The sequence below is a fragment of the Solanum stenotomum genome, chromosome 4, assembly GCF_019186545.1.
Source record: "Solanum stenotomum isolate F172 chromosome 4, ASM1918654v1, whole genome shotgun sequence".
NCBI classification, from domain to species: domain Eukaryota; kingdom Viridiplantae; phylum Streptophyta; class Magnoliopsida; order Solanales; family Solanaceae; genus Solanum; species Solanum stenotomum.
Genome location: NC_064285.1, coordinates 12,332,269 through 12,356,426, shown reverse-complemented (window position 1 = coordinate 12,356,426; position 24,158 = coordinate 12,332,269). Strand labels below are relative to the sequence as shown.

At 30.7% G+C, this 24,158-nt stretch overlaps 3 protein-coding genes and 1 pseudogene across 4 annotated transcripts in view; all 4 read left to right on the top strand.

Annotated features, from left to right (window-relative positions):
• LOC125862319 (cytochrome c1-2, heme protein, mitochondrial-like) overlaps positions 1 to 24,158 on the top strand; it is a 924,866-nt gene that overhangs the window by 377,950 nt on the left and 522,758 nt on the right. The window lies entirely within an intron of this gene.
• LOC125862338 (uncharacterized) overlaps positions 1 to 24,158 on the top strand; it is a 533,211-nt gene that overhangs the window by 329,817 nt on the left and 179,236 nt on the right. The gene's annotated exons all lie outside the window — the stretch shown is intronic.
• Positions 852 to 2,119, top strand: LOC125862347 (uncharacterized). Its single transcript, XM_049542402.1, has 3 exons — positions 852 to 1,194; positions 1,285 to 1,517; positions 1,604 to 2,119. Exons 1-3 carry the CDS (start codon positions 897 to 899, stop codon positions 1,880 to 1,882), a joined length of 810 nt encoding a protein of 269 aa, XP_049398359.1. The 5' UTR covers positions 852 to 896; the 3' UTR covers positions 1,883 to 2,119.
• Positions 8,857 to 11,105, top strand: LOC125862754 (geraniol 8-hydroxylase-like; annotated as a pseudogene).

The window sequence follows — 24,158 nt, the reverse complement described above, 5'->3', positions numbered from 1 at the left end:
CTCAAATTAGCATATTTTTTCCTCTTTTTCGTTGATGATAATTTTTCTTCTTCTTTTCTTCCATGGACGATTCTTTCAAATTCTTTCCAAATTCAAACTTAATGATGTTGCGCTTCCTCTCCCTTTCTCCAATAAATCATCGTTATCATTGGCTTGAGACGATTTGCGAAACTTCATTCTCAGCCATGAGAGAAAGTTTCAAATTACGAATTCATGAAATTAATGACTCTGTTCTCCTATTTTCGATTATTTACCATGTCCATTTTTTGTCGTTTAAATATAGCAAATTGATAATGTATTTGAGAGCAACTTAACAGTTTGTAACGTCAAATCAGGTGCATATATATAAGGGTAGGCCAGAGGTATAAACTATATAGGAATTCTTTTTCATACTCCATCATTACACTACCAAATCAATTACTCTTTAAGAAAATAACAAATTATATATATAATCAAATTATACATATAACTTCCTCGTGAAAATTGTATATACACGTATAATATTTAGCTATTTTCAAGAAACTTAATAAAAAAATTACAATAATCCTTCTTCATCTTTATCTACTATTCCTCTGCTCCCTTCTTCTTTGTTGCTTATCTTTTAGTTTTAAATTCGACGTAGCGCAAACATGAATTATATATCAAAAAATTTAAATGATCAAGATAATTTAATATCTAAAATTTTGGGGCCCATAATTTCAAAGATATAATGAATTTAAATATAAGAATTTTAAATATTAAACTCATAAAATTTAAATTGTGAATTCGGATAGCTTGGGTGGCCAAGTTAGATAGATCCACTCTGGTACTATAAAGAAAGAAAGAAGGAAGTTTATAATAGAAAAGGAAAAACTCTGTATATATAACTCTCATATTATTACCATCTAAATTTAATAATGGAGCCGTGGAAAGACCTGAACGGAAAGGTAGTGATGGTGACAGGAGCGTCCTCAGGAATTGGGCGAGAGTTCTGTCTCGACTTAGCCAACGCCGGTTGCAGCATCATTGCTGCTGCCCGTCGTGTTGACAGACTGAAATCTCTCTGTGATGAGATTAATTCGAAGGTACCTGGGCGTGCAATTGTGGTCCAGCTTGATGTTACCGCTAATGGTGCTACCATTGAAACCGCCGTACATTTAGCTTGGGATGCATTTGGCCGCATCGATGCCTTGGTTAACAATGCCGGCCTTACAGGTAAGTAATTATACCTTGCTACATGTTGTGGTGCAGGAAATTCTTATTTTGATCATGTAAAATTAGTTGCCTGATTTGAATAATGTACAGGTAATGTGCATTCTTCACTGGAATTGCTAGAGGAGGAGTGGGACCATACCTTTAACACGAATCTCAAAGGGGCATGGTTGGTGTCCAAATATGTATGTAGACGTATGCGTGCTGCTAAACAGGGTGGAGGATCTGTTATTAATATCTCTTCAATCGCTGGTCTAAATCGGGTAATTATAGCAGGGACTCTCGCTTACGCTTCTTCAAAGATGGCTCTTGACATGCTCACTAAGGTACATACTTTTAGAGACAGATTTATGGATTCTGTACTTTGAGACAGATTAATTAATTTTTCCAAGTTATTATATATGAATGGCAGATGATGGCCCTTGAATTGGGAATAGACAATATTAGAGTGAACTCAATAGCACCTGGAGTTTTCAAATCTGAGATAACAGAAAGCCTTATGCAAAAGAAATGGCTCCCTAATGTTACTAGGCGAACTGTTCCTCTTAGAACTTTTGGAACGACAGATCCGGCTTTAATATCAGTGGTGAGGTACTTAATCCATGATTCTTCACAATATGTTTCAGGCAATGTCTTCATCGTTGACGCTGGAACTACCTTACCAGGTGTCCCCATTTTCTCATCACTCTAGTCACACAGGTGAATCCTGAATTTGAAGTTTATGGATTACTACAACAACCTCAAGATAAATCCCTGGGTTCATAACCAAATATTTAGTAAATTTCTTAATACAAATATAGAGTTTGAGCATAAGCTATTGGGTTCACGTAAAGCTGTAGGTATAAGGCTAGATCTACCCTTGCTCTAGAAATGGACAAGTTAGAGGAAACATTATGTTGGTTTTGTCTTATTGTTCAATTGTGTTCAAGTGAAGTGTATCTTGATACAGTTATGCATATGTTTAGAAATTTTAAACATTTTGTTTTGGCTGAAGATCTTTGTAAAATTACTTTAATTCCACATTCATCCTTTGAAATCTCCAAGAGTATGATAAGGTTATATTTTTGTAAAGCTTTTTACAGCAACACTACCTAGTATAAAATTTAAAAGATCGACCAAGCTAAGTGTGCGCTTATGCATATGGCAAAACTTCTTTTGATTCCCATAAGAGAATTCGTTGTCTGGTGTTCTAAACCAACTCAATAATGGTATACATGTTTGGAAAATATACATCAAGAACGCAAAAAAATATATGAAGAAAAGGCATATCCAGGATTTCGAGGTAATAGGTGCACTATTACGAAAAAGTGGATCTAAAATATATATATTTGATTGGTTTGATACTTAGGTTATTATCCCTAAAAATTGTTAAATCCTAAAATTATAGGTCCAAAATTAATTCTTATATATATATAATGTGCCGAAGGTAGTTGAGATCGACTGAACCCATTAATTTTATGTTATATTATTCAGTACTACTAGTTTTAATATACACATTTGGTTTAATGATATTTAAAAAAAATTAAGAATTTCCAATGTGACAATTGGAAATTTTGAAAGAATTAAAGGTATATATATATATATATATATATAAAGTGCTATCAATAATTATTTAGAGAGGTACTACCTAATTTTAAAAAGAAAAACAAAACAAGATAGATATCAAATTTAAATTTCTAACCTCACAGAGAGGTGCACCCAATCATCATAGCATTATATATACTTCGTTTGTGGGTTCACACATCTAAATTTAGGTGGGAATTGGATAGTCGGTTATATGAGTAACTTGTTTGAAACTAATAGCATAAAGGCACAACTAATAGCACTATTACGTGGCATGAAATTAGCCTTAGAAGATGAACTCTTTNGCACTCAATCATTATTGCATTATATATACTTCGTTTATGGATTCACACATCTGTATTTAAATTTAGTTGGGAATTGGATAGTCGGCTACATGAGTAACTTGTTTGAAACTAATAGCATAAAGGCACAACTAATAGCACTATTACGTGGCATGAAATTAGCCTTAGAATCTGAACTCTTTCATTTGGAGATAAGCCTATAGATTGTAAATTAAGAAGCTATAAGTTTTATCTCCTCGAACCACCCTGCGTACACTAACATTATTCATGATTGCAGAGAGCTTTTACGGTGTCTGGGGAACACCCCCCATTCTACATATTTTTTGGGAGGAGAATCAATTAGTGGCAGATGCACTAGCAAAGGAGGGAAATAAAATGAAGGAAGACAACCTTTGTAGATATGTGGAAATTCCGCCATTGTTTGTTTCTGTTGGGTTTTAAAAGGTGTCAATGGAAAATGAAGAGTTGCGACTTTTATGAAGAATTGAGACTTTTATTAAAAACTGTGACTTTATGAAAGGTTGTGACCTTTCTGAAAGATTGTGATTTTTTGTTCAAGGTCTTAATTAGACTCATTACTGTTGGTGTAATATACCACAAATACAATAAATTACAGTTGAAAATAAAATGACAAAAATGAATAAACAAATCTATAGGCTGAGGCGCAGATATCTCGCTCTCTTTAAGGAGATTCAGGCCCACTGCAGCATAATCTACACCGATCTAGCAGTAATACTCTTGACTTATCCCCTTCAGAATACAATAGCCCAACAATGTCGTACAACTCAAACAACTCCGGATTAGTTGAAGAGTCCAAAGCTCCACAAAAGAACACCTTCTTCAACATATAAACACTCTCTTTTGTATAGTGAATATAGTTGAAGACTTCAAATATTTTCTCTGTCTGAACTCTCTCTTTCACTACACTAACCTCAATATAATACTACTCATCTTTTTCACTCTATCTTTTCTTGTACATCTCTGGTTGTTTCTACTTCTATCCCACACAAAGGAAGACCACACTATTTATAGGTGATTAATTCTTCCTTACAATTTTGAATAGGAAGATATTGGGTAGTAAATTTGTCAAATGAATGGCTCAAATGTTACATAAGTTACAAGACATAAAGATAGAATAATGAGTGAAATGAAGAGTTGGTGGTTACATAAGTTACAAAAATACTAATGACCACTTTCTTCCACAATTGATGAGAGTAAAGAGGTACAAATGTAATGTCCACCAATAGACATAGCATGATATATAATGTGACATATATTATATTTTATTAATATTAAAATGTCACACCAACAATTCTCCACTCATTTTAATATTAAGATAAGAGAGTACTTCACAATTTAGTTGAAGGTAGACTATTATGCATAATGAAGGTGTGTTCTGCATTGAACCTTCACTTAGTAAAACTATAACCTTTACTCCATAGTCAGTAATGGTCTCAGACTTGAACTATGACTGTTTAGGGGAAATAAAGTATTACTTCTTACACACAATAATCAAGGTGTTGACATAAGCTTTAATAGCCAGCACATTACGGCCTTGTGCTATCTCGGTTTTCATGAGTGTTTTTGAGAACAAGTCCATTCTCATAGAAAGCGACCTACTTTCACACTTACATAGGTGAAATCTGTCAAGAGTTCTCCTATAATTTGACACCCCACTCATACGAGATACATTATTTCATTAAGAGTTCAAGACTCAACCTCCACAAATCATTATAGGATAAATGCACTCACATAATAGGGATTGAATAAAATTAATATTAGTGCATTTCACAACAAGTCATCATATGATTCGTTCTTCCCATTGAACCTGGTTATAGGATCTCTAGTCCCCAGGTTAGGTTTCCTCATATATGACTCAGAATTGAGCTTCAATTTTCATCCCACTCGATGTGCTTCAGACTCTTTATCTTGCAAAGGTCTTAGTTCATGAATCTGCAAGATTATCACAAATAATTTTGACACAATTAGTGTTGATGGTATACCAATGATCAATATGATCTCACAATATTATGATTTTTTCCTCATAAGTCTGAACTTATCGTTTTATAACGATTTTGTACTTTACCAATAATATTGGTGCTATCCCAATTAATCAAAATTATTTTCTCAAAATAAAGTGTTTCAATTCACTCTTTCACTAGTTGAAGTTTAATTTTTCACTTCAACCTCCATAATGGAGTTAGCAAAAAATAATTTGCTTTTCTCATCCCACCAAATAACACCAAATTTTTCTCCTCTAGTTTGCTTGTACCTTCAAAGTACTTTTACTGCAAACACAACATCAAGTCAAGTTGTTAGTCACATAGCTCATACTTTTATTAAGCTAGCAAACTCCCTTTTTTTATTTGTCACAACTTTCTCACACAATTGATTCTAAAGGAGCTGCAAGACTCACACCTCCAACAAAATTGTATTTCACAATTATTTCATTATTATGTGACTAGACATGGAAAACTCCATCACTTGTTTTATAGTATTTTTCATTTCAAGAATGAAAATTTTCTCACCCAAAACATTTCTTGTTAAATGACTACTTAACATGTTTTTCATAATTTATTTATAACTCTCATGTTAAAACCAAAAATCATCTCATTATAGCCAAACAACATGTGATTTATTCCACAATAAATATATATATGCACTTGTAATGCTCTTTTTAGAGCATTTATCAAAGATGCAAAAAATCTTATTTTTTCACAATTACTTTTTCCTCATTTCATGAACCCCACTATTTTAAGAATTTAAATATAAATTTTTTCATGAAAAGTAGATTGACTTTATTCATGAAAATATTAGGTAAATTTTTTTTTCCTTTACCTTTTCTCCACTTGAATTGAGCAAGTAGAAAAATATTTTACCATACACGACTTCTCTTCCATCTCTTGAAGAGAGCAACGTTGAGCGAAAATATGTTGAGATCTCTATCTTGATATCTGCACTTTTTCAAATTGTAACAAAAACATGAATCTCCTTAAAATTGTTGGTGTAATATACCACAAATACAATAATTTACAGTTGAAAATAAAATGACAAAAAATGAATAAACAAATCTTTAGGATGAGGCGCGGATATCTCGCTCCCTTTAAGGAAATTCAAGCTCACTGCGGCGTAATGTACACCGATTCAGCAATAATACTCTTAACTTGTCCCCTCCAGGATACAACAACCCAACAACGTCGTACAACTCAAACAACTCCGGATTAGTTGAGAGTCCAAAGCTCCACAAAAGAACACCTTCTTCAACATATAAACACTATCTTTTGTATAGTGAATATAATTGAAGACTTAGAATATTTTCTATGTCTCAACTCTCTCTTTTACTACACTAACCTCAATATAAACTCAATGTAATACTACTCATCTTTTTCACTCTATCTATTCTAGTACATCTCTTGTTGTTTCTACTTCTATCCAACACAAAGGAAGACCACACTATTTATATGTGACTAATTCTTCCTTACAATGAATAGGAGGATAGTGGGTAGTAAATTTGCCAAATGAATGGCTCAAATGTTACATAAGTTACAAGACATAAAGATAGAATAATGGGTGAAATGAAGAGTTGGTGGTTACATAAGTTACCAAGAAACTAATGATCACTTTCTTCCACAATTGATGAGAGTAAAGAGGCACAAATATAATGTCCACCAATAAACATAACATGATATATAATGTGACATATAATATATTTTTATTAATATTAAAATGTCACACCAACAATTACCAAGAATTGAAAGATTTTATCTTGATCAATCATTGATTCTACAAGCATTTAATCATACCCATAGTCCTTTCAACCATGTCATAGGGTCATGGATTTCCAATATCAAAATACAATAAATAATTTTCAATTACCATGATGATTTCATGTCAAAGAATACTCTTAATTTCATCACATTATTCAGATAAGTTATAAGGATAAACATATATATGAAATATAGTAAAGATAAAGTAGAAACATGTACTTTTTAAATCTAAAGTTTACAAAAGAAATATTTCTGGGACAATTTTGGTCGCTAGAGATGGAGTTTGTGCGAGGAAATATCCAATAAATCTTTCTTTAAAAGAACTCACCAAATCTTAATGATGGTTTTAAATCAAAGAAAACATTTTTCACCCTATAATTAAGGAATGAGTATTTATACAAGTTATTGCAATGAGTACTGTTGTACACGTTCTTGAAAATGATCAGCGTAAAATGGGAAGAAGATAAATTTGGTAAAGATATTGCATTGGATTCCCCTAACATATCCAATAGCTTGATTGATTCTATAAAATGATTTGCTGAACACACGTAATCAAATGAATGGAGAAATGAGATTTTGTGTTACTTGGGCCTATATTTTTTGTTGTAAATAATTATTACGATCGCTTCATGATCATGATGATAAGTTTAAAAATAAAAATAAAAATTATAGCCTATACAATTATTATGGTTATACATTTAATACCCCACGTTTCTATATTTTACTTAAGTTTTGTATCTAGTCAAATTATACACCAACAAGGATTGTGATAGACTGATAAGTACTTATTTATCCTTAATCAAAAAGTCTTATGTTAAAGTTTCCCTAGTATGGATACCGGATGGAAACAAGAGAAAAAGTCACATTATACATGTCACATCAACTAATTAAGTCAATCAAGTCTCTATCATGTCCAAAAGACACTTAAGGAATCGTTTGGTAGAGTGTATAATAATAATGCAAAATATGATGTATTAGTAATGCATGCATTAGTAGTGCTTGCATTAGCTATGCCTGCATTATTTCTTATACTCTATTTGGTTTGATGTAATAGAAATAACCAATTTTGTATAATTTCCATTAAAAAAAATGTATGTTTACAAAAATACCCATCACACTTTATTTCTTTGTACATTTTCTTTGCAACAAGGTTATTTGCTAAAACATCAAAAAAGATTTCTTTGTTAAAACATTATTAACTCCTCTTCTTCTTCATTTTTCAAATATAAAATTAAATAGTTGTTACTATTGCGTCAAAATATTTTTGTGAAAAGTTGACAAAGAATTTTTTTATCAAACTAATTGTCACAATAGTAAATATTTTGATTAAACTATATTGAAATAAGATTTAAAAAAAAAAAAGAAGATGTCAATTTTACTAAGCTCAAAATTCGATCACACATCTTGCTTAGCTCAGCCTCAATTTTTTTTGAGATAAAACGAGTCCTAAAATAAAAAATAAAAACTGATGGAATGTAAGAGCGTGCTACCTGAGATAATTCCTAACTGCAAAGCGGTACCCTATTAAAATCAGTATATGCACTTTATATATATTAGGAGTTTGGGCATTTGCTTTAGCAGCCACAGATCCTATTTCCTAGTGCAATTGAAATACAAAAAAGTATTACCAACAATCAAATTTATAAATAATGGAGATGTTTTTTTAAAAGGTTTAGCAGCCACAGAGAAGATGAAAGGTTTCTAAAACACAGTACCATGAAAAATGGAGATGTTTTTTGAAAAGGCTTTGGGGGTAGTATTGTAATTATATAATCTAATGCAAGTGTTAAAATGCTATGTATTACTCATACCTATAGGATTTCTTGGTATTAGTAATACACAACTTAATACACAACTTAATACACAATATAGTGTATAACTAATGCAAGATGGCATGAAAAAGTGTACCAAACAAGGTATTATTAATACACACACCTAATGCATGCATTATTTTTCCTAATACACTCTACCAAACGATCCCTTAATATGTTTATATAAATGGAGTAGTTTATTTGATCTTTTTATCAATCATCATGGATTACTACGGCCTTTTAGGTTGTGGAGTAGTAGTAGTACTTGTTTGGACTTTGATCCATGGCATCCGATGTTATAATAACCAGAAGAAAATACTACTTCCACCAGGACCATTCTCCCTACCATTTATTGGAAATCTCCATAACTTAATACTTGGTGGTGATCAACCCCACACATCCTTTTGGAGGCTGGCTCACAAGTATGGCCCAATAATGACCCTAAAATTGGGCCAAAAAACCACAATAGTTATATCTTCATCACTTGTGGCTAAAGAAGCCTTCAAAACCCAAGATTTAGCCTTATCCAGCAAAATCGACAAGGATGCACTCCACGCCCATGACCACAATCAATTCTCTGTCATTTTTCTTCCAGCCAGCAGTAGCCGCCGGAAATACCTCCGGAAGCTACTGCATTCAAGCATCTTTAGCCCTAACAGGCTTGACGCGGGCCAGCATTTGCGGGCCCGGAAGATTGAAGAGTTGATTGCTTATTGTAGTCAGTGTAGCCAATACGGTACCCCTGTAGACATTGGTCAAGTTGCTTCGGATACGTTGGTAAATATTTGGTCAAATACAATTTTCTCAGAGGATTTAGTAGACATTTATGCTGATCCAGTAAAAAAATTCAAGCATGTCATACGTTACATCACTCATCTTATTGGAAAACTCAACATGGTGGATTATNGGTTGACGCGGGCCAGCATGTGCGGGCCCGGAAGATTGAAGAGTTGATTGCTTATTGTCGTCAGTGTAGCCAATACGGTACCCCTGTAGACATTGGTCAAGTTGCTTCGGATACGTTGGTAAATATTTGGTCAAATACAATTTTCTCAGAGGATTTAGTAGACATTTATGCTGATCCAGTAAAAAAATTCAAGCATGTCATACGTTACATCACTCATCTTATTGGAAAACTCAACATGGTGGATTATTTTCCTCTTCTTAAAGGGGTAGATCCACAACGGATAAACAGAAACAGTTTTACGACTTATGAGAAATTATTACGGATTTTCAGGGGTTTTATTGACCAAAGGTTGGAGCAAAGAAACATTAGTAGTACTGTACGGAGCACCATTGACTTTCTTGATGTTTTGTTAAATATAAGGGAAGAAGAAGAAAAAAAAGGAGATGTCAATGCAATAGTAATGGACAGAAATCAGATCCAACACCTGTGTCTGGTAAATAATAATTTAATTACATTGTTTTTTTCCTAGTGTTTACTCCTCTGGTGTCCCATTTATATGATTCATTTTTCTTTTATTTTTGTCGATCTAAAAAAAATAAACATTTCTATATTAAATAACAATTTAACTTTAAAATGTCTATTTTAACCACACAAACATCAATTACTTATTTTTGAGGCCTAAAGCAGTTGGCCGCAAAATAACTATTGCATGATTGCATCAGAATAGACTGTCTACCTCACACCCCATCCCTTGAGGTAATTGTGTGATGTTTTGTGTACCAAGTTATATACTAAATATGTATATGTAGTGCAGGATATTTTTGTTTCAGGAAGTGATTCAAGTTCGGCTGTGTTAGAATGGGCAATGCTAGAGCTGATGAAGAACCCAGAAACAATGAAAAGAGCTAAAGCTGAACTCGCACAAGTTGTTGGTGAAAATAAGACGATAGAAGAAAAGGATGTGGGACGTCTTCCTTATTTGCAATGCATTATGAAAGAGACCTTACGAATACACCCCCCTTCTTCCCTTTTAACTCGCAAAGCAGACCAAGATGTTGAATTGTGCGGCTACTTTGTCCCAAAAGGTTCACAAGTGTTAGTGAATGTATGGGCAATTGGTCGAGACCCTGATATTTGGGAGGATCCTTTAGCATTTAAACCAGAAAGGTTTTGGGATTCGATCAATTTGGATTTTCATGATAATAATTTTGAGCTCATTCCTTTTGGTGTTGGGCGGAGAATGTGCATTGGATTACCTTTGGCAATTAGGGCAATTCCGGCAATGTTGGGTTCATTGTTGAATTCATTTGATTGGACTCTTGAAGAAAACATTGCACCAAAAGATTTGGAAGAGAAATTTGGGCTTATACTAGCCAAATCACGTCCTCTACGACTTGTCCCCATGCCACTCTACTCTAGGAGGACGTAGTATGCAGTTATGTTCCAACTTGTAGTTGTGCATTTTGTGTCCACAATGCTTTATTTTACCCACTTAATTTGTTTGTTGAAGCTAGTAAGCCTCCTATTCAGTCTCACTTGTTCCATTGTTGAAATAATAAACTTATCTTCATGCATTTTATGTTATCTCCTGTATTCAGATTAGCAAACTAGAATTAATAAAAGATGAAAAGAAAAACACAAAGAACTATCCGAGTCCACAGAACCCGCTGTGTGTCCTTAAGAAATTTAATCCCCTCAAGTACCCAAGGTTGCAAATTAATTCCTCCCAAGATAAAACGGATTAACCATTAAAGAAGTAGCGGTACCTCAAACTTCGATAATTTCAACGAACCCAAAATGACATCAACGAATCACACACAGAGACATGATCGATCTATTTTGTTTTGTAAGAAATGTATGCAAAAGAAGGGAAGAATTCGATCAGAAAAATGAGAGAAAACCTCTCTATTTATAGCCAACAAGGGTAAAGGTCACAACCCTTTGGAAAGAAGACAACCTTTCAGAAAGGTCACAACACTTTGGAAAAGGCATAACCTTTCAAACGGTCACAACCCTTTAGAAAGGACACAACCTTTCATAAAGGTCACAACCCTTCGGAATAGTTACAACTCTTCAGGAGAGTCACAACCCTTCATTTCCTATTCACACCTTTAAAATTCAACAATCCCCCACATGAATAGGGAGTGGCTATTATTAAAACATATGCATGAAAAACTGTGTGATTCGTAATTAAGGATTGATTGCCTCTGGATAAGTGGGTTTCCCTTTGAACTTTCCATAGTGAACATATATCGGATATACTCGGTCAATCGGTAGATTTGATATCTTTGAACCGTCGAGCTTTGGCGTATACCTAGACAACATAAGTCACACAATCAATCCTTGAACTGTTTTTGGTTCTCATTGTTTTGTTTGTTTCAACCATGAACACGTCTCGGTTTATCAGTGCATAGAGAACTGGCCTTACAGGATTCTCCTTGAAGCAACTTACACTTCACACTTACATAGGTGATTTCTAGATGTGTTATCCCGTAAATACACCATTTGATATACCCTGTATCAAACTTAGAAATCATTAAAAAGTCCTAATGCCTTTATCCTTGTTATTGAACATTGTCTTATCATGAGAATGAACCATAAAAAATATTTTGACAATGTTGAACCATTATCAATGACTTTGTTTGATCTCCTTGAACCTAGATCTTGGGATCTCTAGTCTTCTAGGTATAGTTACCGCTACAATGACTTGTTCTCGGCCATAGTCCCATTCCCTTTGATAATCTATCAACTCCCTCTCTAGTTAGGCCTTTTATAAGTGTATCCGGCACATTATCCTTTGACTTTACATAGTCAATTATGATAATTCCACTAGAGAGTAGTTCTCTAACGATATTATGTCTACGTCATATATGACGAGACTTTCTGTTATACATCACGCTCCATGCCCTACCTATTGTAAATTAACTCTCATAGTATATGCATACTGGAGCTAAAAGGTTTGGGCCAAAAATCTTTCAAGAAATTTTGGAGTCATTCAACTTCTTTACCAGCCTTATCTAGAGTGATAAACTCAGATTTCATAGTAGAGCGAGCGATACATCTCTGTTTGGAAGATTTCCAAGAGACTGCTCCTCCACCAAGAGTAAATATATATCCACTCGTGATTTTACTTCATTTGACCTGGTGATTCAATTTGCATCACTATATTCTTCCAATACTGTTATATTAGTTATAATGCAAAGCAATAGTTTTTTAAGTATGTTTTAAAGACTCCAAAACTCTTTTCATTGTCATCCAATGAGTTTGATTGAGATTACTCGTGAACCGACTTAGTTTATTAATAGCATATGCTATATCTTATCGCGTACACTTCATGATATATATCATACTTCTCATGAATACTCTAGCACAATCCAATTGTGAGTCACTTTTGCCTTCATTCTTTTGAAGTACAAATCTCACATTTATTGGAATTTTGACAATATTGAAATCCAAATGCTTGAACTTGTCAAGTACATTTTCAATCACATTAGTAACTTCAATGTCTTTCATATCGAAGTTACTTTTTAGCATATGCTTAGTAGCATTTATGTCAGAAATGTCTCTTTTGATGATCAACATGTCATCAACATAAAAACAAATAATGACCTTGTGATTTGGAGTGTCTTTAATGTAAAAACATTTATCACATTCATTAATCTTGAATTCATTTGCCAACATAGTTTGGTCAAACTTCGCATATCATTATTTAGGCGCTTGTTTTTAGTCCACATAGTGACTTAACAAGTTTACAGACTTTCTTTTCTTTACCAGAACCACAAATCCCTCGGGTTGTTCCATGTAAATTTCTTCTTTCAATTTTCCATTTAAAAAAAATGTCTTCACATCCATTTTGATGAATTTGAAGGCCATATTTCGCAACTAGCGCAATAAACATCTGAATTGATGTAATCCTAGTTAGTGTTATTATCTGTCAAACAAGACTTTCTTATTGTCTAAAGCCTATGACAACAATTTTGTCTTTGTATTTGTCAATAGTTCCATCAACTTTCTTTTTCTTTTGTAGATCCACTTTGAACCCAAAAGTTTATTTCTTGGAGGAAGATCAACCAACTCTCAAGTATGGTTGCTCAAGATTGAATCTATCTTACTATTGACAACCTTTTCTCAAAGAGAATGAGTCCACAAAGGACATAACTTTTAGAAATATGAGACTCATTTTCAAGAAGAAATGTTACAAAATCAGACTCATAGGAAGTAATTTGTCCATTGACATTTACTACGCCTCCGAATCTCTTTATTAAGTACATTCTCCTTTGGTTCTTTCCAAGGTCGTTTAGACCCTTCACTTGACTATCCTACGGTTCGGACTTATGAACCATAAATCGACATGCTTTACTATTTGTAGCACATCCAATGAACATACAATCCAAAGTCTTAGGTCCTATTTTGACCCGTTTGGGAATTGTTCCCTCATTTCCATTTTTCATATTAAATAGACTGTATTGTAAATTGTTTGATCACTATCTTTCAAAAGTTATTGCTTGTATAAACTTTAAGGGATGACAAACAATTCTCTATCAGGATATAACAAGGCTTGAACAAACACAACTTTCTGTTGCTCCCTTTCTTAACAAACAAATGTTTTTTTTTATTATTATTTGTTACTCCCTTTACTTACAAACAAAACTTTTTGTTTCTCTCTTTCTGAATAGACAAATTGTTTTTTGTTATTCTCTTTTGCTATAATGATAGCACCCCCCACAAATTTTGTGGTAAACCTGAACTTATAAATAGGACATTCAACATTTCCTTCAAAGTTCGGTTTTTTCCTGTCAACAATTTCATTAGATTGAGGTGAGAATGTGCAGTAATTTGATGGATGATTCCATTTTTCAAATATATTTCTACAAAAAAAGATTCATATTCTCCACATCTAATCATGACAATCTCTTTATCCAACTGATTTTCAATTTCAGTTTTATATTGCCAATATGTTTCCATTGCTTCATCCTTACTATTCAGCAAATAAACATAGCAATATCTAGTGCAATTGTCAATAAAATTTATGAAACACTTTTTCCCACCACAAGATGGTGTTGACTTCATATTACAAATGTCAGCGTAAATCAATTCTCAGGTATTAAAATTCCTTTCAATAACACATACTTGACATTTTGATTTATTGCACTAGAAGTTAGGCAAAACTTCTAAGTTGATCAGTTTTTGCAAGGTTTTGTAATTGACATGTCTCAAGCATTTATGTCACAAACAATTTGATTCAAGCAAGTAAGAACAAACATAAATACTAAGTTTGAAAAGACCTTCTGTGAGGTAACCTTTTCCCACATATATTTTGTTCTTTACTTTTTTTTTTTTTATAACTTTCTCAAATACAGACAGTGTTTTAGAGTCAATACCTTGTCATATGTCCTTTTCAGAAGGACCTTTCCATAACATTCAATTTGTTATAGAATTACCCATGATCATAGTCTCATCGGTCCAATAAGGGCAATATGACCCAAATGTTTGTTTTACAACACAAACATATCACTTTTCACCAATGTTCATGTCTATAAAAAAATAATTAATAGACATATCTTTTCATGAAAAATCACAATATTTTAAAGTGAAACTTTTTCATCAAAGAATACAATTCTTTTCAATGAGTAATATAATTTTGTGGTTTCATACTAGTCATATCATATACTAGTAAAGAGAGACTCAACGACCACAATATTAAATATACTCCAAGAATTTTGTGGGTCTAACATAATACAAGATTGTCATTAAATTTCATATCTTGTACTTTCAAATTTAAATTAGATAGTAAGTCTAATTTTGTCTTTATCACAAGTAAAGAACCCCCCATATTTTAAATATGTTCTCAAAAATATTTTTCAAGTATTTGAAATTATTTTCCACATATTTTTTCTCATGCTTACACATTGACAACACGAAGCCTTCTTTTGGAGATTTAATCCATATAAACACCCATTGCAGGCACAAAAACCACTAATTTTATGTTACTAGTGTTTTTTTTCCCTTTTTGTCACAACTAGACAAATCACTTAGTATTTAGAATACTAACAATAAAGATTCAATCTTTATACAACTTGTTTCTAGTTTAACGATGAAGTTTTTATATTCTTCTAATCGTTAATCGAATGAACCTTGAATTCTGATGAAGTTTTAATATTCTTCGAATCAGCTTCACATTCAGACAGAGTAGTAAACCAAAAATGTTTTAATCTCCAGAAACCTCAAATACAACACTTTTTCGAGCTAATGATGAACACTTTATTTTTTTTTTCAATCATTTATCCTTAATATTCCTGACGAAGATTTTGTACTCTTCAAGTCAGAATATTCATTCAAACAGAGTATTTAACAAATTGGTGAAGTTTCTATATTCTTCAAACCAATGCACAATCTGATTTGTTCGTGAAGTTCTTATATTCTTCAAACCAAAGGAGATAAAAAAAAAGTCTCCAAAATTCAAACACAATCAAATTTCACAGAAAACTACAAAAGTTTTATTTTTCCTCCTCTAAACAGAATACATATTAATAATAATAAAGACATATTCTGAGATCATCACATAATGACATCTATTCTAACATTTATGAAATAAATTTCATAACTTATAAAGGACAGAAAAAGAAAATAATAATCAAAGGAAATAAAGATAGAACTTGATATTTACTCTCATTGAGTCATATTCTATTTGTCAGCAATGATTCCATGCAAGTCACTTTTCTTGCTATTTTTTTTTCCTTTTCTCAGTTTCCATCATATTCCTATTTTCCTCAAGAAGACATTTAATTTCAACAAGAAACTAAACTCATGTTCAAATATTATTAGGAGACTACATTTATTCATTTACTTCTTCTCATGGTTATATAAAACCAAGTATATAGGGAAAACATTAAAGTGCTCATCTTAGCCTTTATACACAAAATAACTTTTCTCATTGAAAAGAAAACTGAAGGGGTGCAATGCTTGAATGCACTTGGGAAGAAAATAAAAATAATCTTACCCATCCAAGGAAAACTTACTACAAAAAATATACTCGAATATATTAAAGTAGTACTAACTCATCCTAAATCTCTTTTATCATATGATAATATAATTTTTTTTTTCTTCTTTTTCTTTCCCCAATAAAAAGAACACAGAAAATAGAAGTAATTTCCTTACCACAGAAAATACCAACATTAAATTTTCTTAAGCTTGTTATCTCCTGTATTCAGATTAGCAAATCAGAAATAATAAAAGATGAAAAGAAAAACACAAAGAACTATCCGAGTCCATAGAACGCACTGTGTGTCCTTAAGAAATTTAATCCCCTCAAGTACCCGATGTTGCAGATTAATTCCTCTCAAGATAAAACAAATTAACCATTAAAGAAGTAGCAGTACCTCAAACTTCGATAATTTCAACAAATCCAAAATGACAGCAACGAATCACACACACAGATATGATCGATCGATTTTGTTTTGTAAGAAATGTATGCAAAAGAAGGGAAGAATTCGATCAGAAAAATGAGAGAAAACCTCTCTATTTATAGCCAACAAAGGGTAAAGGTCACAACCCTTTGGAAAGAAGACAACCTTTCAGAAAGGTCACAACACTTTGGAAAAGGCATAACCTTTCAAACGGTCACAACCCTTTAGAAAGGACACAACCTTTCATAAAGGTCACAACCCTTCGGCATAGTTACAACTCTTCAGGAGAGTCACAACCCTTCATTTCCTGTTCACACCTTTAAAACCCAACATTTTATTCACTTACTATCTTAAAATGTCATATGATTAAGGCTGAACCCTCGGTGAGCCCTTAAAATTGACATCAATTTTTACTTAGACACCTTAACTAGGCTTTGTTCATTTTAGATACTTCATATCATGTCCCGCTGTGTCATTTTGACACTTTTTTTTATAATCACTCAAATATGTAAGGTGTGTGTAACATACTCGCTGATGATATGTCAACGTGACAAATTAAATAAAGACACGTGGCATATATATACCAAAAATAATTCTCAAACAATGATTTTAAGTAGAAAAAAAGAGGCCAATAACTAAATGACATCTGGAATTGTTTGTCCAAAATTTTTAAAAATTAAAATTTACCCAACCCCACCCAGATCATCTTCTCCACTCCCACCCACCCCCAACCCCTCCCCCACCCCACCCAGCGTCTTCTCCACCCCTTACCGACCCTAACCCCGGCCCCTTCCCCACCCGCATCGTCCTCTCCACCCCTCCCCCATCCCACCCATTGTCTTCTCGAATTTTTTTTATCAAATAGGAAAAAGCGCTAGGACATGAAATGTTAGTTCCTTTTTTTGATTCACCATGGAAGGGTTAGTTCTTGACGTTGAAGTTCATTTTTTTACTGTGGCATTATCAAATCGATTTCCCTCATAGAAAGGAGTTTAAATTTTGGGAGATGCAGGCATAAAAATGGGGAAGAAAAAATCAAAATCAAAATAAAAATTGATTAAAATAGTCTTTCACACGTTGATAAGGAGTCTGTTACACTCACTATGCCATGTTAGCAAAAAGTGTCAAAATGACACAGCGAAACATGACTTGAGGTGTCTTAAATGAACAAAGATTAGTTGAGATGTCTAAGTAAAAGTTGGTACCAACTTTAGGTGGTCACCGATGGATTTAATATAAATTTTACTCCATTTTGTATCAATTAAATTACTCAACTATAAAAATATATCTAGCAATGTCAGATAAATATGGACCCCACAAGTATATATATGCTAGTCTCTATGTTCATGCTTTGCACGAATATTCCAGGGATAAGGCACAAGTATTTTTTAGATTATGACCGAAATCTCAGAGACACATCTAAACTTACTAGGGGTCTTATTACCCCTCTAAACTCATTTTTTTCGTATTGTTGTGCACCTTTTGTGTTGACGTGACACTTTTAACCACCCAAGTTGGTTGTGTTTGTACACACGTGTCTGCCACGTGTTTAAATATTTTTTTAAAAAAAATGTAATTTTGTATATGTTTTTAAAGAATATTCTTATTTTCTTTATCTTGTAATTAAATTAAGTTAATACATATTTTTACCTTGTATCGAAACTTTTTTTTAACCTTCATTCATTATTTTTTCTCTTTTATTTTTCAATTGATTTTATTTACTCTTTTTATTTTCTTTGTCTTTCGTTTTGATTTGATTTCAAATGTCTTGTCTTTAAAATAAGTTAAAATTAAAGGACACTTTTTATTTTTATTTTTTTTAAAACACACATAATTTTAAAAAATAATTAAAAGTGAAAAGATAATACATTAATTTAAACAAGTTTACAGTGAGAAAGAAACTAAAATAAATATTTTACAAAGAAATAAATAAATATAATTAAATATATATGAAATTTAGTATCAATAAATATGCATACTAACTAATTATAAAATTATGAATTAAAAAATGATATGTGTCCAAATTGTGTACTCATCATTTGCCTTCAAGTGAGTGTGCACACTCTCTATGTCATGTCATCATTTATGGTGTATTTCTTCCATTTTAAATTAGCTTAGGGGATAGTAAGAATCTAGTTAAATTTATGTGTGTCTCTGAGATTTTGGTCGACTATATAAACAAAATTCAATTGAATAGTCACTCAAAAATATGTATGCCTAAGTTTTATTTGGCCAACTTCTAGAATCCATTAATTTTAAAATGTGTTTGTTTTTGTTTAAAAAGTGTTATTGTAAGAAGTGTTTTAACAGAAGTACTTTTGTTGAGTGATTCTGTTGGATTTAATCAGTTTGAAAAATACGTCTGCCAATATAAGAACATAACTTTGTTCTTGACCAATGTTCTGAAGTACTTTTAAAGAAGTAATATTTTTTTAAGTTTTGAAAAATAGTTTCTTTTACCACTGGAAAAATACTTTTTTCCCCTAAAAACTTAACCAAACAATTGAATTTGCTACAATTTTCTCATCAACCTTTGCTGGTGTGATACCTCAAATGCCATTGAATTTCAAACTTACTCAACGACGGCAGCAAATCACACTTGAGGTATTTTAAGAATAAAAGAATAAAAAACTTAAAAAATTCATAGTTTAAAATGAAAGAAAGTCCCTCTATTATAGTCAACAAATAGTAGTATGAATATGCATTTATTGTGACTAATCGGTAAAGTCGCAACCCTTCAGAAAAGTTACAACCCCTCGGATAAGTCACAACTCATCGGTGAAATCACAATATTTTGGAAAAGTCACAACCCTTTAGAAAAGTTGCTTTCTATTAATGTGAAAAAAGTGTCTGATTTTAAAATAATATAATATAATATGAATAAATAAATAAAAATATTAAATATAGAAGATATACCAATTGAATGTTTAGGTAGAAATATTATAGTAATTTAACATTCAAATTATGGAGTTCATGCTTTTAAGATAGTATAGAAGATAGATAAAGTAAAATGTTATTTGATTTTAAAGCAATCCCATGTATTAAAATTTCAGACACAGTTTAAATAGGTATAAGTATAAGTTTAGTTTATTTCAAGTATGTGTTCAAAAGTTATATTTTATTTTAATTTGATTTTGAAATATGTGTTCAAAAGTTATTAGGATAAAATAATTTGAAATCTATTTTGTGAAATTCTAATTTTCGTCACAATCAATATGAGATGAATAATGTTTATAAGAATAATGAGATAGGAATTACTTGATACTGTGTATTACTTAATGCTGTGTATAAAGTGAGTTAGAGGCAGTTGAGGAATTAGAAAAGTTGTTAGTACAGTTGTTAGTCGGTTAAGAAATAAACAGTGTATAAAAGTCACTACTGTTACATTATAATTTCATTTTAAGCTTTCCACAATAATGAATAACCTCCTTCTTCTCTTTCTCTCTAAATGCATCTGTGATTCACCATTGAAGGTGAAATCTCATAGTGTAGATTAGTTGTAATTCAACAAGACACACATTATGCAATTATTTATTATCAAACAAAATGCTTAGTACTTATACAGTACAACTCTTTCTTTAGTCTCTATCAGTTTTTGGTCAATAATAATTTGTTTGAAACCATACATTATGATATTTTTCATCATCAAATGTAGTTATGATTTTTTGTTCTTTTAAAATTAGAGTTTTGTCTAATTTTTTTTTGTATGTGAGAAAACTTATTTAAAAAAGCATAACTCAATTCCTATCTAGTGTAACTTTAACTTTACACTGTCATTTCATTAAAAACAAACAGGTCAAAAAAACACATATTGCGGTTATATTCATAACTAAATGTAACTAGTAAGATATTTTCTTCTCCAGAAACGACACTTCAATTCAATTTTGATGCCTCAGTGCAGTTCTTTTTAGAAAAAATAGTTAAATACCTATTTAATACAACTCAAGCTTTAGTCGCTATAATTTTTTAAGATCAATAATAGTTGGTGTGAAAAATACACATCAAAACAGATTTCATACATAATGCAATTATTCATTATCAAACAAAATGGTCATTACCTATCTATAGGTATGTTCATGGTTATGGTTATAAATCAAATCGAACCGCAATTCGAACTAAATCGATTAAAAAAATTGATATTTGGTTAGGTTTGGTTTTAAAATTTGAAAAACCGATACTATTTGGTTTGATTTTGGTTTTACTAAAAATAACCGCAAAAATAACCAAACCGAACCAAGAAGTTATAAATATAAATTTTATAATTATTTATAAATAAAATATAAGCATTTTGATAAATTTTTAATTAACTTTAAGTCTTTAATTTTACTATTTTCTGAAGCTCAACACTTAAATTTTAGCCCAACTATTAAAACCTTAATTCTAAATCCCTTGATATTCATTACTTTAAAGATCACGCTTTCTCTGTTCTTTATGGAATTTTCTAACGCAACATTGAATCATTTAAAGCTCAAGCTAAAGAAGATGGTAATTGATTAGTTTTGACTATGAAATATTGGTTGTTTTTTTTTAGAGTAATTTCTCAATATTTTAAGGTGTAATTTTATTAAAAACTCTATTGATAAGATGTTGAGATCTCCAGAATATTGATCCAATTTTATGTTAATTTGACAATGAGTTTTTTTAGTTTCTAAAACTTGGTACAGTGGATAAATTACTTTGTTCGTGTAATAGCTTTTTTTTGTGAATTATTCATGTAGTAGGTGTTTGTGTCTATCGAGATACGTATGTCCTCAACAAACTTATTACTTTCGAATTGAAAAAATAAAACCAAACCGACAAAATAACCAAACCGATGGTTATTTTTTTTATTTGGTTTTAGAAATTTAAGAACCGATTAAATTGGTTTGATTTTGATTTAACTAATAACCGATTCAAACCGAACAATGAAGTACAGTCTTTTCATTAGTCTCTATCATTTTTGGGTCAATAATAATTTATTTGCAAATCATACATTATGATACATTTCATTATTTAATGTAGCTAAGATATTTTTATTCTTTTAAAATAAGATTTTGTCTAATTCTTTTGCACGTGACAAAATTTATTTAATAAACCATGACTCAATTTCTATTAAGTGTAATTTTAACTTTAGACACTATCATTATATATATATATAAATAATTTATGTAGAAAACACATATTATTATTTAGTTATATTTATTACCAAATGTAACTAATAAGATATTTTGTTTTCCAAAAAATATAATTTATATTCGATTTTGATGTCTCAGTGTAAACTTTTTTTTCCAGATTTCAACTGAATTTTAACTTTAGTCCCTATCAATATGAAATGAGTATTAATTTATATAAAAACATACATAATGCAATTATTCATTAGCAAACAAAATGTTCATTGCCTACGATACAATTTTTTCTTTAGTCTCTATCATTTAATTTGCAAACCACACATTATGATACTTTTCATTATTTAATGTAGCTAAGATTTTTTCTAATTCTTTTGCACGTGATAAAATTTATTTATTAAAGCATGACTCAATTCCTATTTAGTGTAATTTTAACTTTAGACGGTCTCATTTTATTTATCAAAAAATAATTTATGTAGAAAATACATATTATCATTTAGTTATATTTATTATCAAAGGTAACTAGTAAGATATTTTGTTTTCCAAAAATGTAATTTCAATTCGATTTTGATGTATCATTGTAAACTTTTTTTTCCAGATTTCAATGAAATTTTAACTTTACTGTCTGTCAATATGAAATGAGTATTATTAATAATTTATATAAAAACATACATAATGCAATTATTCATTCGCAAACAAAATGTTCATTACCTATGATACAATTTTTTCTTTTCTTTGGTCTCTAACATTTTATTTGCAAACCACACAATGTGATACTTTTCATTATTTTATGAAGCTAAGATTTTTTATTCTTTTAAAATAAGATTTTGTCTAATTCTTTTACACGTGAGAAAATTTATTTAATAAAGCATGACTCAATTTCTAACTACTGTAATTTTAACTTTAGACAGTCTCATTTTATTTATAAATAATAATTTTTGTAGAAAACACATATTATTATTTAGTTATATTTATTATCAAATGTAACTAGTAAGATATTTTATCTTCGAAAAATGTAATTTCAATTCGATTTTGATGTCTCATTGTAATTTTTTTTTTCCAGATTTCAATGAAATTTTAACATTAGTCTCTGCCAACATGGAATGAGTATTATTAATAATTTATATAAAAACATACATAGTGCAATTATTCATTAGCAAACAAAGTGTTCACTACCTATGATACAATTTTTTTTCTTTGATCTCCTATCATTTTATTTGCAAACCACACATTATGATACTTTTCATTATTTAATGTAGCTAAGATTTTTTATTATATTAAAAATTAGATTTTGTCTAATTCTTTTGCACGTGACAAAATTTATTTAATAAACCATGACTCAATTCCTATTTAGTGTAATTTTAACTTTAGACACTATCATTTTATTTATAAAAAAATAATTTATGTAGAAAACACATATTATTATTTAGTTATATTTATTACCAAATGTAACTAGTAACATATTTTGTTTTCCAAAAAATATAATTTATATTCGATTTTGATGTCTCAGTGTAAACTTTTTTTTTTCCAAATTTCAACAGAATTTTAACTTTAGCCCCTATCAATATGGAATGAGTATTATTAATAATTTATATAAAAACATACATAATGCAATTATTCATTAGCAAACAAAATGTTCATTACCTATGATACATTTTTTTTCTTTAGTCTCTATCATTTTATTTTCAAACCACACATTATGATACTTTTCATTATTTAATGTAGGTAAGATTTTTTATTTTTTTAAAATTAGATTTTGTCTAATTCTTTTGCACGTGACAAAATTTATTTATTAAAGCATGATTCAATTCCTATTTAGTGTAATTTTAACTTTAACACTATTATTTTATTTATAAAAAAATAATTTACGTTGAAAACACATATTATTATTTAGTTATATTTATTACCAAATGTAACTAGTAAGATATTTTATTTTTCAAAAAATGTAATTTCTATTCGATTTTGATGTCTCAGTGTAAGTTTTTTTTTCTTTCCAGATTTCAATGGAATTTTAATTCTAGCCCCTATCAATATGAAATGAGTATTATTAATAATTTATATAAAAACATACATAATGCAATTATTCATTAGCAAACAAAATGTCCA

Excerpts from the sequence above, each read along its gene's own strand:
- LOC125862347 (XM_049542402.1), top strand. The coding sequence starts at position 897 with ATGGAGCCGTGGAAAGACCTGAACGGAAAGGTAGTGATGGTGACAGGA. Across the intron at positions 1,195-1,284 it reads TAACAATGCCGGCCTTACAG|GTAATGTGCATTCTTCACTG; the intron begins GTAAGTAATTAT and ends AATAATGTACAG. Across the intron at positions 1,518-1,603 it reads CTCTTGACATGCTCACTAAG|ATGATGGCCCTTGAATTGGG; the intron begins GTACATACTTTT and ends TATGAATGGCAG.